This window comes from Anastrepha obliqua, chromosome 3, assembly GCF_027943255.1.
Source record: "Anastrepha obliqua isolate idAnaObli1 chromosome 3, idAnaObli1_1.0, whole genome shotgun sequence".
In the NCBI taxonomy this organism is placed as follows: domain Eukaryota; kingdom Metazoa; phylum Arthropoda; class Insecta; order Diptera; family Tephritidae; genus Anastrepha; species Anastrepha obliqua.
The window spans coordinates 3,777,039-3,789,543 of record NC_072894.1 but is presented as its reverse complement, the minus strand read 5'-3'; the positions used below and the strand labels follow the sequence as shown (position 1 = coordinate 3,789,543).

The window sequence follows — 12,505 nt, the reverse complement described above, 5'->3', positions numbered from 1 at the left end:
AAATAAATAAGTTAACGATAGAAACGTTTTGCGAGTTCATTTTAACCAAAGCAACAATTTCGCTCTGAACATCGTGCTAGACTTGCAATAAGTGTACTAAGAATTTCGAAATTTTCTGAACCAATAAAAAGAAATGTAAAATGGAATTGCATGCATGGAGTTTTACGAGAAATTATATATTTTTTAACCATATATAAAAGTAAGTGGTCGTAAAATTTACGAGGTTTTCCTGTAATATCACATCAAACGGGTTTACTTTTCTGGGGTTGAAACAGTTATACCAAGTACAACCTGCGTCGATTGAATTTAGAGTTAAGTTTAGATCAAGTTTGTAAATTTCAAAATTGCTGCTACACTCTGAGCATTAAACAAGCAAATCAGTGACAATCTAAAAGAGCTTAAGAGAGAGAGAGAATGCAAAGGGAACGAATTAACGTACCGCGTTTTAACAAAACAAAAACAAATAAGTTTATGTGTTTGTGCAATGTAAGTATGTATAGCTTACATACATATGTATGTACATGCTTCAATTCACACCATGCGTACTTGCATGACGACACGTAAGTCAGCAAAACAGAGTCAAATCCAGCGCGTCCCACCGAAATATCCAGCAACTTCTCAAGCCGAAAATTTGAATTCACGATTTGACGAAAAAACTAAACAGCTGGCCATTATACCAGTGAAAGAGACACAATTTGAACCACAGCGGCACAACTCTTATTCTTACATACAGTGACTCGCAGCTATTTCGTGTGGTGATTTATTTCAAAGAAAATGTAACGATATTTTTTTACAAGTTAAAAATGTTTGAAAAAACAAAAAACTGAAATGTGCATTCAAAAACACATTTATTTGAATTATGAACACCAACAAATAAATTCAAAGTAACTTTCATTTAAGAACATTTACAACAGAGACAATTAAAGCCGAAACGATTTCACAGCTTATTTTGATGTGGAGATTTTTATTAATTAATATTTTGTAGGGTAGCCTTAGTGTTTTGAAACTGATCTTAGCCGAGACTGAAAGTTTTTTGGTATATTCCGGTATTATTTTCTCTCACTCCTCTTGCAAAGCCTTTTCTAAGCCCTATCGGTTGCTTATGTATGTTTTCTTATATTTCGCTGAAAAACACTGCATAAATTCTCAACGATATTGAGATCGGCTAATTGTGCTGGAGTTTTAATCACATGGGTACAATTCTAATCGATTCTAAATCTTTTTACATATGAATAAGTAGGCACAAATCTATACTATAAAGGTGAATGTCTGTACGTTGTCCGCGCATCACTACGAAACGACAACACCAAATGACGTAAACATTTTTATACATTCATATTTTCACCCAATGAAGGTTATAGGCATGTTTTTATGATGGAACTCCCTCCCTACAGCCCCCAGGCCGCGCCACCACTCTCATTCGTCACTAATAATCGAATATTTGCTTAAATTTAATTTAAAAAATCTTAGTTTTTCCTATTTCCCACTATTTATAGCACATTCTAGACTTCATAATCCGCATAAGCTGTTCAACTATGACCCAAATGCAAAGTTCAAAAACGGTTTGAGATAGAAAATTTATAAAAATAATTTTGCTTGATATTTTTCTGATTGGTTCTTTTGATTTTATTCAACGAGGCATATCAACGGATGCCGGGTATTGTAATATTATGGTTATTAATAAAAAATTATTTTCTATGAAATTATTGTTTGTAATTCTTTTATATACATATCCTAAATCCCTCAAAACTACTCCTATGAGAGCGGGGCCGCGGGTTAAAGCTAGTATATCTATATAAAGGAATCTGTCGAAGTCAGAGTTTTGCGACCAAAGGTATGAGGGAAATAAAAATCACACATTTATATAGTCCCACGAAAACTTTCGAGTTAATAAAATATTTAATACTTCTGGAAGTGCCGTTGACTAAATGACATTATTATTTTATTTATTATAAAAATCAAATGTCGGAGTAAATCAAAGAGCCTAAATGTGTTAAGTGCCAAAATAAGTGACTATCAAAGAAAAAAATGTTAACCACAATAAAAAGTAGGCAAACACTGGCATGTATTACATACATACCTATGATATGTATATATGTATGTATATATGAAGAATGAGCAGCACATGAATTGGGGATAATAAGTAAAAAACAAAATATCACTAAAATTGTTGACGATGCAGACCGTTAGGAAAAAAAATCCGGAGCAACGACCAGTTTAAAATATTGTGGAGTAGAATACAAAACACGGCATTGAAGATTCACGAAAGAGAATAGGAGAGAGAATGAGAGGCAACACAATCAGAGGAACAGCGGAGTGTAAAAACAAAAATTTTACGGCTTACACGTGTCGACATTTCAACAATTATCATTGTAAGCAGCAATATTTCAAGTGAATAGCTAAGAGGAGCGCCGGGAGCGTAAGAGTAGAGTAACGCATGGAAAACAGCAATGACTTGTAACTTATTGTAGGTATTTATGCATGCATATATGTACGTATTGTAGTATGTTTACACACATATGCATATGTGTGCACATGGCTGTCATTGATATGAGGAAACCATGCAGTGAAGTGAAATAAGTTGGAGGGAGTCGAGCAAACACAAAAGTATTCAATGAAATTATTTACACATAAAAATAAAGATGAATTAAAAACAATAAACACATATGAGAAAATTATAAGTATATGTAAGGGCAAGCAAACAAAATGAAATTATAAACAAAAATACTATGTGTACATACATATGTGTTGTACGTGTGTTTGTATATGCATGTATGTGCGTCAGCTAGAGATAATTACAAACTGCCTACGATTTGATAACAGATCCGTACTTTGACATTGTTATTGTGTTTACAACTTTAAAAAAACAGACCTGCATAAATATATACATAGGTATATCTACGTACATATTGATATAACGAATGTGTTTTTAGAGGTATAGAATTGTTGTATCAGATACAACACAAACACACCGACTGGCCAATACCTTGGCGGTATTAGCTTGCAAATTTTCTCGTATTTATGATCGCTATTGCTGGCAATGTTGATTCAGTTCGATTCTGAACGAGTATGCACCAACGATGAAACCTGATTGGAAATTATAACAACCAGAGGTTCAAAAAAATCGTTGGATACAAGTGAGCCGAGCCTTTGCAGTGAACAGAATATGACAAATAAAAAATAGAACAATTTTTGAACGTTGTCCGGCTACAAGTAGAAATAAGAAATGTCAAAAACAAGTTAAATGAAAACATTTTGCAAGTTTAACACCTCTGAAAAATCACCCGTTAAATAAACTACATAAATCGTATCATTTTCGTCGCCGATACTTTCTTCGCACTTCAACGAATGACTGACTGCCACTTGTCGACGACTGTTGACTGCCTATTATTGCCGCGTAAGCCCCTACCATTAGCCGCATCACCCGTTTGCGGGGATGGCTAATTTTTCTCGTGCCGTGTGTTAATTGAAGTAAACAATTTTATTTGTGAATAACAGCAGCAACACCAACAAAGCAATTCATATTCCACGTATTGCTCGGCGCTCGTATGCACATACTTACATATGTATACATATACATATGCATGAATGGACTTGACGTGAAGGGAGAGGAAGGAGGCAGGAGTGAAATGTGATGAAACAATAACAACACGCTGCTTTATCAAATTTCGCAAGTATAAAATCAAATAGCTATCAAAGCTGTGAGCTTGTTTAATATGTATTAGCGAATATGCAAAAGCCCCTACTAAGTTGAGGGAAACAACTCGCGAGCATTTAGTACTTTCTAATGTCACAAACGTAACTTTCGATTGACTCCCGGCTGTTTACTGCTCACAAGCCAAATGCTAAATCAGACGTCAGCACAAATTCCAACACAAGCGGGAAAATACGAGCCAGCATTAAAATCACAGCAGCAAAGCGACAGCGAGAGAAATAGATAAAAAAGCGCGTGCGGTAGTTATAAAATCATAAAAAGTTATAAATAACATAGCCCAATGTCTGTCTTTAGTATGCATGTATTTAATTTCGCGAATTTTAGTCAATGTGTCATGATCGCTCAGCTGCTTGACAGAGTGCGAGTCGTTTTAAACGTCAATGGGGAAAACCCACAGTGAAAACAAAGGGTAAACAACACATGGAGTGGTTCACACACAGCACAAAGAGCAGCGAAGACCTTCTGTAGATTAACGAAATTCAGATAAGATTCCGTTAGAATTAAAATAGAGCCAAATTATATGATGAAGTAAAACTGCTGACGACTTGAAAAACTAAATGAATAATAACATAAGGCCACGCAGATTTAGCGAGTTATTAGTTGTGCAGCGATCTTTAGTGGCAGGCATTCCTTGTCCATAGCAAGAATGTTAATGCCACCATGGCATTTAGCGCATACGAATATGCATATGCAAATATACTATACATACATTCATAACCAGTAGATGACGTTGATGGTTGGTTAGCGCCAAAAAAACACACAATTAGCACTTGGTCAGGTGTTTGCTGCCACTGCCGCTGCTGCTAACAACAGCCCAACTGCCCACATTCCTCACTAATTGGCCCCACTAGCGCTCATATTAGATATTAGTCGGCAGCAAAAGCCAATGCTGAATTCAGACTAGCGCATGTTTCTCTCTAATTGCACTAAAGGCAAGTGGATATTATATTACAATTTCATATGTCGGCGGTGCATATGTACTTGCCGCTGCTGTCAGTTCTTTGTTTGCTTATTTTTGTCAATTTTGGCATTTTACCTCCGTTAAACGCTGTAGCGTTGAATTTGTTTATGTTCTTGTACAGCACCGCTTTGCTGGCGCCATGCGCAAACAAACAAGCTAACAAGCGTTGTAGAGATGGAAAAATCCCATTCAGAATATTTTCGCTCCGTGTTTGTCAACGAGTCGCTGCTTAAAATGGTTTATTTTGGAATTTTTTGTACCTCGCGTTGTTTTATTATTTGCTTCTGCTGACAATCACGTTGAATACGCCCTGTGCTGAGTGATGTCACATGCAAATGTGCTCACATACATACATACATAGGTTATAATATGTTGCGCGTTAGCGTGTTTATACATCTTCTGGCTCAAAAAAATAGGGCATATAATTATTTGTTCACACTTACTTGCAAATTCACGCTTCGTGTGCACATCCACTGCGAGGTACACATTGCTGAAGCTGCCCTCGCCAATGTACTTGCCAAAGATGTAGTCGTTTGGCGATTTCTTTGGCGGAGTTACAGCCACGTTATTTGTGGGGGACGTTGAGGCACAGGCTGGGGACGTTGCAGAGAGTGTGGAAGCCGAGGCGATATTGATGGCGGTGGTGGGTGCAGCTGCACCACCACCTGCAAGTCCATTGTTTGTGCGTAGTGACTGTTGTTCACCAATGTAACCATTATGTGGCTGCTGTTGTTGATATCGACAACATGTCGGTGTGTGTTGCGGTGATGTGGCACCATTTTGCTGTGCAGCAGCAACAGCGGCGGCCAAAGGTGATGAATGTCCTGCAGTTGGCAAACAAATTCAAAATTCAATAAAACCAATAGAACCCAGACTTTCCATAGCACTCAAACTTACCATTGGTTAAATATTTACTGCTGCTGCCATGATTTATGCTGCCCACTGTCTCCGGTATGGTCGAGGCAATGCCACAGCCACAAACACTGTTGCGGGACTGTGGCTGCTGCTGTTGTTGTGTTTGGCGTTGTGACCGATGCTGTTGGGGCATTGTCTGTTGTTGTACCGCTGGAGGCAGCGATGTTGGAGTCTGTACTGTAGCGGGAAGATGGTGCGTGGGGGTGTTTGACGTATGCTGTTGCATGCGACTTGCCGCTGTTGTGGCCATGGCGGTGGCAGCAACGGTAGCGCTAGTAGCCAACTCTTTCAATTTCAATTCACTAAAATTATTCTCATTCAACGATACTGCGGTAGCCTTTTCTTTTGGCATCGCTGGCATCGTGCTGCACGGCGACAGAATTTGTTGTTGCTGTTGACCGTTTATCTGTTAAATATGGAAGGAGGAAAAATTGTATTAAATATTGAATTTTTTCGCTTTATATCAAACACAAAAAAATAACAATAGTAAATTGATCAATATTCCTAATCAACTAAAAGTGCTGATTGTTCAAAAATCGGACTGAGGAGAAACTGAGTAGATTTACTGATATTTTTTTAAATATAGAGCGTACATATACATGCATATGTACCTTTGTGCATGTAATTGTTACGAATAAGATGCTGGAAAAGAGAATGTAGTAAAGGAATAAAGCGCATAAAGCGAATGACGTGAATATGGCGAAGATCATGAAAAAAAAAAAAAAAAAAAAAAAAACAAAGTGGGAACAGAAACCGGACGGGTATATCATAAATCATACTCGGGTTCAAAGATCCGTTTACAAGAGTTCATTCACCACAACTGGCTTTTTGATTCTAAGATCTAAACGAGTACATTCGGAACAAACAACAATGCACAACACCTGAACAAGCGCGTAGTGGTGCGGCAAATTGTATTTTTTATTGAGAGAAAGGGTGGTCAGATGTTTTGTTTGAATATAATTTCAACTTGTGCTGTCGGTAAAGGTGGTGGCGTTGTGCTGGTATAAATAGAAGTAAGATTTGAGCACATTTACGCATTTAATGGGTTTCATATGGTTTCCCTTCGAATACAGACTTAATATAACTAAATCGCGCGCAATAATGGACCGTTCCGCCTTACTTTTATAGCCGCTTCACAATGGAAAGTCGGTTAAAGATAAATTCACAAATGCTAAATATTAGCAACGCCCAACATATTCGAGACTATACGCTCCAGTTATGATCGCTGGTTCATTTTCTTTACAGTGAGCGTCGTTTAAGCCAATTAGTGCGAACTACATATGTACGTATGTACGTTTGTTTGTGTTTATGTCCACATATACATTCATATGGAGGTATGTGTGTGTGTATAACATGAGAAAAAATCAAGCCACGAAAAAAAAACCAAGTTTGAGAAAAGAAAAAATACATTTTCCAGTTGACCGCACGATGTGGAATTGAACACAAAACGATTTTCTAAATGAAATAATACACAACTAGGCGTTGCTTACTCTCGCGTTTTTAACTTCAATTACACCGGAGTCTGCTCTTAGCGCATATCCCTTAGACGATCATTACATGGTGGGTTTTGTTGGAATACAGTTTTTTCAGATCGAGAATTTAAAGATTACTTACATACATATGTACATGCACTCTTATTCACTACACACGCACATACAGCATACATGTATAGGTGAGAGGTGAGCGGTGAGCACGGCCCCATTGCGGACTTAACGTGACATCGTATCTAGCGCAGATATTTGGAACAAATTATTAGTTCGTTAACAAATACAGACACTTCTTCAACGCACTCTACTCTCTGAATTCTCTCTGAAGTCGAGGTAATCTTATGAGTTGCACACCTACACACGCATTCATACATATGAGCGCAGCCATGCCCTAATCATTTTCAGATTATAAGGGGTAAATCTTCATTCGTGCGCTGCTATAACTGCATTTAACTGGCTTAGTTGTGGCCATTGATAAGCGATCACTTCAGCTGCGGTGTTAGTGAAACGAACCATCAACCGTAATAAAATACACTAAATATTTGGTCACACGAGATTACAGTTTTTGTTTTTGCACATTACTTCTTACTTATAATTTTTCGTATTATACTCTCATTGCCCACTACCAGTTTTACGATTTTCACACTTAGCAATTACTCACAATTCTTTGTGTATTATTCAAAATCTAAAATTTTGTGCTTAAATACTATACACCTCCTAATTTGTTGTTCGCCGATCTCCGCTGGGTGCTCGTGCTCAAATTTCACTTTTCATTGTGAGCATGTGCATACAGCGATTATTTAATTTCCTTTTCTGCTGATATATTTAGCAGCATTTATATTTAACGGGAAAATATTTGAAAAATGCATAAATGCCGCAGACAAATGGAAATGGCAGACTCGCAGCAACAACGTCAATGACTGGCGGCCGGGTACATACCATATTTCAAAGGTATTTTACACATGCAAAGCGAGAATCATTGCCGATCAGAATAAACGTATACATACATATGTATGTACGTACATGTGGTGCATATGTATGTACAGTATACCGAAATAGTGATATTTTTTTGAAGTACTTACACTAAAAATCAATTTTTCAAAATTCAAACTACATTTTCGAATTTATTTTAAACACAAATTAAATAAGAGAATGTCTCTCTTGGACCATTCATCGGATAACCTTTCAATCACACATTCACACATGCTTACCATGAACGCGAAAAATGTATGCGTTAACTTTTGTAATTTCACTTATTTATTTTTCGTTTTTTGTTCCTGTGTGGCGTAGTGGATTATGGCGAGCAGAATTTTGTGCAACAGTTTTGAAAATTGTTTCCACGCCAACACCTTCACAACAAGCGAAAGTCTTAACGCCCACACAGAACCATAACAACAACAGCAAACTCAATCGCGTACGACAGATACTTATTTAATAAATAAGCCAATGCAAACATTCAATTATTATTTTTCACTTGGATATGTATGTATATGTACGATAATGTGCATTAGGGTGCTCCATTTTTTGTTTCTTTGCCAAAGAAGACCAGAATAAATCTGCGAACCGAAAATGCGCATGCGGAACTATAGATCTGCAGAAAAGTCTAAAATACGAAATGGTAATGTAGATTTAGATTTTTTCAATGTAAAACTGACAGACTCAGACTAGAAATTGACTACTGATTGAGCGCGATAATTTATGCTAAGAACGATCTGTATAACTGGATATCAGACATGCATTTAAATCACATATAATACTTCAATTGTTCCACCTTAATGCAAGTACATATGTACGCTTTTGTTTTTACCGTTGTACTATATACTACATATATACATACATACATTTATTTTATTGGCACCAAAATTGTGTTTGTTGGTGATGCTGTCGTTAATGTCTAGACAAAAGTGACATTTAAATAAAATTAAAATTAATCTGCTTTATGGTTGTCGTGTGCGTTGCCGAAGTGTTAAACGAGTGGCGCGTCTAATGTCACAAACCAAACCGTCGGTACGCCAATTGACTATTTAAAAAAAAAAAAAACAGAAAGTCCAATTTCAAAACAAACCCCAATTGGCGAAATGGGGCAGGCAGGAATGTGTGTAGCAATCGGGTATTTGTGTTGAAACGGGGGCGCAATTTCAAATGTGTGTGTGTTAGTGTTTTCATCACTGCCTACGCTCGGCATGTTTACATGCACGAGCACTAGCGAAGGGCAAGGAATATACACATATTGATTACTATCACAAATTTTGCAAATTTTGTAAGAGACATCTTTGGTGAAGATTTAGCTGCTTGCAACAACCTCAAACACCATTGCTGAGGTGAGGAGGAGCGCACCAATTTTTGGACAAATGTCATCATAAACACCAGAAAAAATATTTCATAGCAAGTTATACTAACTTATCAAATGTAATAAAAAAATGTAACTTTTTAATTGGAACACTTCTAGTTGGCAGTTTTATGGTCCATTCAATTTTAGTAAAATAAGGTGCGTTGATTTTTGACAATTTTTTCTTTTTTTTTTATACCATGTTAAGCATTTTCCTCCATATACTCGTACATAAAATACTTCCGAACATCTGCTATGTGCGATTTGCACCCACCAAACACAGGCATCTTAGAAAAAAAAACTGAATCAAACATGAAGTTACAGCGTTTCCATTTACGCCAACCGACACCGACCGATTTTTGCTTGCAGTGGAACGTTGTTTGCTTGTTTTTGACTTTTGCAGTTGGCGCTTTGCTTTGATTACTGATGCAACACGCAAAATAGGAATTTTTATTAAAAGAAAGCCGAAGAGGAATTAATCAGCATGTGAAGCACAAAGCGAATGGAACACAAAGAAAATAAAGCGGGCTCTTTGCGGGAAGAGTTCGGCAAAAAATCAAATTAAAATGTAAATTAATGAAATATTTTAACTTTTTCATTTTCTTCACTTTCACAAACCAACACAGGTGAACAAAATTACTACAAGAAACTTTGTGGCACATACCAGATAAGAGACCAATTTTTTTTTTTTCAATATTTACACTCTTCGCTTTAAGTATCAACTGCTGCACTTTTTTAATTTTTGTTATTGTAAATAAAAACACTTATTTATTTTCGTTAGACAGTTGTTTGAGTTTATTTTCTATTTTATATGGCACTATCGATGTTTTTGCATTTTTGTTAAACGCCGCAGGTTGACCATTTTCGGCAGCACATACATTTTTCAAAGCATAAAAAACATTTGATCTCTTGTTTAGTATGTATGTGTGTTTACGTTAATCTCAATGAATAAAAATTTTATGTTTTCTAAATTTAATCAGGAATAACGTTATCTGTTTGCTTTATTTCATTTGCAAAAACATACATTAACGAAACATTTTTTTGTTTTTCAGATCAATCGATATTATAAACATTGGAGGCAGCAAACATCGATGTTTCTCTGCCTCTACCTTAAAAAGCAAATAAACAGTAGAATTCATACATTCCATCAGTTTGTGAATTCCATGTCGAGTTCAATTTGCAATTTTCGCTCTACAGAGTTTGTTTTGTTGGTATAATTGCACGCATATTCTCTCACACACACGCTCTCTGCTCTCCAGTTTTATTAGTGTTATTGTCTGCGTAGAATTTAACGATTTATTTTTCGCACACCACCCCCTCAATTCATCTCTTCTTCTTTCAACCAATACAACGCTTTTTGTTCGCTCCGAGTAATTGACAACTCTACGCACTGCCTACCATAAACACTAACCCGCATACTGCCCAAAATATTAGCTAAGAGAGCATTGTGCTTACGTTCGAACACAAGCACTAGAGCCACGATTGTAAAGCCAAGAACTTTGTACAGACTATTTCCCATTCCCCCACCGGTTGGGTTTTAGATGTTTTGTTGACGAGGAGTGACGGCACGCATTAGGAGAATTGTTAGGCATGATTTGGGAAGGGGGAGAATGACTCGTACGCACAATGAAATTCGTTGAGAGCGCTGTAGCCAGTGACGGGCACAGGGGCAGTGGGTGAGTTAGGCAGACAGTCACTGCCGTTGGACGCTTTGCGCACGAATTCCAAAACAAAGTGTCGTATTAGGGCGGAAGGTAGGGTAATAAAGCGAGGAAAGCCGTGAGGTATTCGCGGCAGTTTTGATTAGTGGTAATATCCAGAGGTATGCATAGAAGAACAAAGAGTAGTTTAGCGATAGTAAACGCGTAGTGTATTTCAGGCGGATATGTATGCATATCAAATGTGTTTATGTACAGACATAAGTTTGTGTTTGGTAAGCAAAGCCATAAGGTAATGTATTATAATGTAGAAAACCAATGTTTTGATACAACTATGAGTACAACTGGCTTCTCTGCTGACGACACCGCTTCTTTTTTTCACCTCAACTACTATTCGTTATTTTGGCGTTTATCTACTCTACGTTTTTCCAAGTGCGTCAAATAAAAATGCTTAATCTTTATACAACAGCGTATAGGCATTTTTGATTTGCGTATTGTGATTGGATGGCCGCCGTAACCGAACGGACAAGAAACACTAAATGGTAGAAATACCTTTTTCAACCTCCGAGTGCATATCTGCCATGAAATAGCTCCTATCTTCCGTTCGGAGGCGGCATAAGGCTGTAGGACCCTCTATTTATGCGAAAACATCAAGACGCACATCACAAAGAAGAGGTGGAGTTCGGCCAAACACCCAGCAAAGGGTGTATAAGCGACAATTCCAATTTGTAGTATTAAATGCCAAAAAATCTACGAATGAGCGCAAATGATGTTTACTGCAAAGAAAGAAGGGACGAGACGCCGACCAGAGCTACGAAATCCCTGTGAAAAATTTGTGAAGATACAAATTAAAAATAGTTTTTTTTTTTTAAATATTTGAAAGGAATCACTCGATGGTTTTTCGCAATTTGTAATACTAAATAAATCAGTAAGTCATTTTTCGAGAACTTTCTGCCTCTTGTATTTTTCGTTTTCGTTCGATTAGCTAACGGAACGTTCTGCCCCCGAGAATATACGTTTTCAAGTTTGCCGCAGTCGCCCAAGGTAGCGCCACCAACAAAAAGAGAAAAAATCAATAGCAAGAATTGCGAAAAATCACCTTTTCTTTTTTTCGTTTATCCGCAACCAAAAAATTAGAAGCACACTTTTTTATCGCACTGCAGCCCTTTTCTCATTAAAAATCTCTTTTATTCGTTGTTTTTAATTATTCTATTTTTTAACTCGATAAACTTGTTGCTGAATTTTTGCAAATTACAATTTTTTATATTATTTACTTATATATATAGAAACTTTAGCTAAAATATATTATACACAATTTCTTGGTTTCTTTTCTCTCTTTTAACACTGTACAATATTTGTCCGCGCACCTTTATATTAATTCAGAAACATATTTGTCTCGACAAAAACGCCACACAAACTAATCAAGAATCAAAAAATAGA

At 36.8% G+C, this 12,505-nt stretch overlaps 1 protein-coding gene across 4 annotated transcripts in view; it reads right to left on the bottom strand.

The window, feature by feature from the left end:
- The window catches only part of LOC129242940 (3-phosphoinositide-dependent protein kinase 1), a 51,693-nt gene that overhangs the window by 18,377 nt on the left and 20,811 nt on the right, over positions 1-12,505 (bottom strand). For 2 of the 4 annotated variants that reach the window (XM_054879892.1, XM_054879891.1), the window contains 2 exons: positions 5,574-5,997; positions 5,120-5,500 (listed from right to left, as the gene is read on the bottom strand). In XM_054879892.1, coding sequence (XP_054735867.1) covers positions 5,120-5,500; positions 5,574-5,997 — 805 coding nt within the window. Of the gene's footprint in view, positions 1-5,119; positions 5,501-5,573; positions 5,998-11,617; positions 11,765-12,164; positions 12,460-12,505 lie in introns of those variants that run through there. The other 2 variants (XM_054879893.1, XM_054879894.1) reach the window with 2 other exon arrangements.